The sequence below is a fragment of the Glycine soja genome, unplaced genomic scaffold (assembly GCF_004193775.1).
Source record: "Glycine soja cultivar W05 unplaced genomic scaffold, ASM419377v2 tig00104814_1_pilon_299705_327871, whole genome shotgun sequence".
NCBI classification, from domain to species: Eukaryota; Viridiplantae; Streptophyta; class Magnoliopsida; order Fabales; family Fabaceae; genus Glycine; species Glycine soja.
In genome coordinates, this window is record NW_021144476.1 from 23,935 (window position 1) to 27,968 (window position 4,034).

Consider the following 4,034-nt stretch of genomic DNA (forward strand, 5'->3'; position numbering starts at 1 on the left):
GATGTTGTTCCACCAGCATCATCAGCTTTGGAACAGGATTTTGGTCTCCAAATACAAAGGTTGGAGGGGATTAGATCAAGGGCCTAAAAAGCACTATTTTTCTACTTGGTGGGATGACCTAAGAGCCATCATCCAACACCAGAGTATGAATCCTGCTCTTAACCAAATTTGCTGGAAGGTGGGTAGGGGAGATCAGTTCCTCTTTTGGGAAGATCCTTGGGCTGATGAGGGGACTCCCTTAAAAGACCAATTCCCTGAACTTTTCAGAATTTCTTTCCAAAGACTTTGTAGGCTGGGAGACGTGGGGTTTTGCTCTGAAAATGAGTGGGTCTGGAACCTTTCTTGGAGAAGACATCTATTTCATAATGAGATGGAGACAGCTTCAAAATTTATTGATCAAATATCAGCAATTAAGCTTAACATCAATCTGCAGGACACATGGACATGGAGAGTTGAACCTAATGGGAATTTATCTACTAAAATTGCATATCAAGTTATCAAATCTGAGCAATTTTATGAAGGCCAGCACCTGGGTTTTCAGCAACTTTGGGAGATTAAAATTCCTCCTAAAGCCTTAACTTTTGCTTGGAGATTGTTATGGGATAGACTCCCTACTAAGGACAATTTAATTAAGAGACAAATCCTCATTGACAATGGCCTTTGTCCCTTCTGGCATAGCCAACCTGAATCCGCTTCTCATTTGTTCTTCTCATGTGCTAAGGTTCTGCCTCTCTGGTGGGATTTCTTTTCTTGGGTGAAGGAAGATAGGGTCATCCATTGTAGGCCCATCGATAACTTCCTCCAGCATCATCCTTTAGCAGGATCAAAGGGGTCTAATAGAAGATGGAAGATGTGGTGGATAGCAGTTACAAATACAATCTGGAAGTTCAGAAATGAGTTGATTTTTCATAATCAACCCTTCGATATCTCTAAGCTGGCTGATTCAACTCTTTTTCTCATGTGGACTTGGCTGTGGGGTTGGGAAAGGGACTTCAAGGTTCCTTTCCAGTGGTGGTCTTCAGCAATGCCTCTAGTATTTAATTAATGTTTTCATTGTAGGGCAGGGTGGGGGCTTGTTGTTTTTTGTTTGTTTTTGTTCCTGCTTGTACAGGATCCCTTACTTTTTATGTTGTAGTACCTCTGGTACTTTTTTAGTAATATAAATTATCTTTGCATTTCAAAAAAAAAAAATAAAACTTACTTTTATAAATATTAATAAATTTATAATAAGACAATTTTTTAACATGTGCTTGCAGTTATATAATACCGTGATATGTATTTATGTGTATGAACATACAATCATTAATGCATAATTAAGAATTAGACCTGGGCTGCAGTGATATTATTGTAGAGGATATCAACATATATATGGGTGCTTTATTGTGATATTATTCAATATATCTGTTTTTTTTTATGTTCTGCCAGTGCTATGTCTAGTATTATCTATTTTCATATCTAGGATGCTATTCTAGATAGACAGAAATGTAATGCAATTAGTTTGGCAGTGCACACATTAGTAGAGATTTGTTTAGATACAGACCATAGTGATATTCTGTTAGATAACCCATAGTGGAATAGTTAGTTACTTAGTGGCATTAGTTCGTCATGTAGGAAAAGAAGGAGACTGCACTTGCAACTAATTAAGCCCATTAAGGATGGGTTTTGGTTATGAATTGTAGACCAGCAACTGCATATAAATAGGAATAACTGTAAAGCGCTTTATATTGTATGGATTTTAATAATTCTGAAGTTGGGTGGGTTTGAAGCAAATTTAAGTACAGCCTCGATGTGCTTGGGTGTATTGTTAGATACCCTGTTATGCCCTGTTATGGTTCAAATTTTTTGATTTTCCATTAGTATAGTAGTTTGTAAAGTTTCCTTTTCAAATCATTTGCCCCAAGGGCAACATATCCCAATTCATTCATATCTTTCAATAATTTCTCTCTACAATTATTTAATATGCTGAAACAATATTATGCCACCATCAGCTGGAAATACCAAATTAACACACATTACAACAGAATCAAAGATAAAATTAGATTTATTTAGCCACTTTAGAAAAGATACATATGGATCAAACTATATGCAATGCACTAATTTGGTAAATGAAACTCAGAGTAAGCAAAAAAGCCTAGGACCCACCAATTGAATACATAAAACCAGCCGATCCACCACACCACATACAAACCCCAGGGCAAATTTAAGCATGCTGACTTAAACCAGTTTGTGCAATATTAGTAGAGTATTGAACACCTCTACTGCAATATGTCCACAAAAGAATTGAAACAAGATCACAATGTATTCATTAATTCATCTCCTTTTCAAAGACACACAGTTGCTTTCTAGTTTTTTATAATGCAGTCAATCATTAAAACTAACTATAGAATATGGCAAGTGACTGCTCATGAAATACAGGGGATAACATAGCAAGTCAACAAGAAGATGCTACAGTATCAACAACAGGGGTACACCAACCAAACAAAGAGGTGCAATTAGTGAGTAAAACTAAAAAGAGGATTGTCAGTCCCACGTACCTAAAAGACTTGGTTTGAAGGTCTGAAGCCCTGCACTCGTGTCAATGAAATGGAAATGCTGCAAGGATTTGGTGCTAGTAATTAGGGAACAACAATAACGAGTTGCTGATAGTCTGAAATGACAAAAGACAAATTCTGTTATGAGAATTTCAGTTTACATATACCATTACTTGTTCAATTTATGTTCAAATTAATAGAAATAAGAGTTAATTGGAGTCTAAATTGGTTGAATCTTGTTTAGCTTTGACTTTTACGATTAAGCTTTGAAAAATTTTGTTATTTCTTTTGGCTCTTACTCTTGTCAACATTCTTTCATCCCTTGCAAATGATATTTTCATTTATTACAGCTTCATAGATTTATATCATATAGAGTTAAAGTGTTGGACAATATGTTGTTGAATCATCTATTTACTTGCTATTTGAGTATATGGTGTATGACTTGAACGATATTTTTGTTTCGCTGCCTAATAAGTGGACTTGTTTTAAAAAGCACAATCTTCAAATGGGAAAGTTAGATATGAATTTAGGTATAAAATCCCTTGATGTTCGTCGGTCTTGCCGTGCTAATCGCTTCTAAATCAGACATTAAAAAAGATAAATTTTCTTCCTAGTCATTTGTCATATATCATATTGGCTAAAGTTTTGACAGTTTCTGCGAAGGCTGAACCATGTTCTTAACAAACCATGAAAACAAGTTTTGATAGGAATTCATACTTTAAGGTAATAACTGTTATCAGTTTAACAAAATTTTTTATTTCATTTATTATTTCTTCAATTTGGATGTTAAATTTGAAGGCTGTCATTGCATGCTAAACTTACATTATATGCTGATTGCATGCTTTTGCTTTACTGGGTGTATTGTGGCAGAACATTATCATTGACTACTTGTTCATTGCTAGTATTGTATAATGATATACATCTGGCTGCCTTTAACCCTTTATTTTGACTAATGTATTTATGTAGGCAAAGTTTGATATCGCAGAAGCTACGAAGGTGAAGACGAAGGTTATGTCAACAGTAGCGACGAGATGGCGACAATTTAAGTCCACATTGACTAGCAAATTTGTGTTTGCTAAGAGTGAAGGTCAACAAACACAGGATGTTGTGACAAAATATGGACTAGATCCTGAAGCATGGAAACAATTTGAAGAAAACCGGCTCACACCTAACTGGGAGGTTAGTTGAATCTGTTTATGGTAACTTAAAATGAATATTTGTTTACCAATTTGATTATTTAAATTTGGAAAAAATCTCCGCAATTATGTATGTCACATTACAGGGTATTAGGAAATGAGCACAATCAATTCAAAAACACAATGACTGCCCCCACGTACTTTCACGTGGGGGATATGATTTGCTTGAGAAGAAATTGTTAGACCAGAAACGAAAAAGGATACAAGAGGAAGCATTGTTGAGTGAAAATGCAGCAAGCCTTGATGAACCCCCATCTCCAATAAAAAGACATGTTAAGTGGAAGGTTGCTCGGACCAGGGCTGTTGG

The 4,034-nt window shown here is 35.5% G+C and overlaps 1 protein-coding gene across 1 annotated transcript; it reads left to right on the forward strand.

The window, feature by feature from the left end:
- Window positions 1-370: 370 nt before the first annotated feature.
- On the forward strand, window positions 371-3,710 carry LOC114404613 (the record flags this gene model as incomplete). Its single annotated transcript, XM_028367499.1, has 2 exons — window positions 371-997; window positions 3,498-3,710. Coding segments are annotated over exons 1-2 (840 nt in total), but the record flags the coding sequence as incomplete, so codon positions are not given.
- Between the last annotated feature and the right edge of the window lie 324 nt (window positions 3,711-4,034).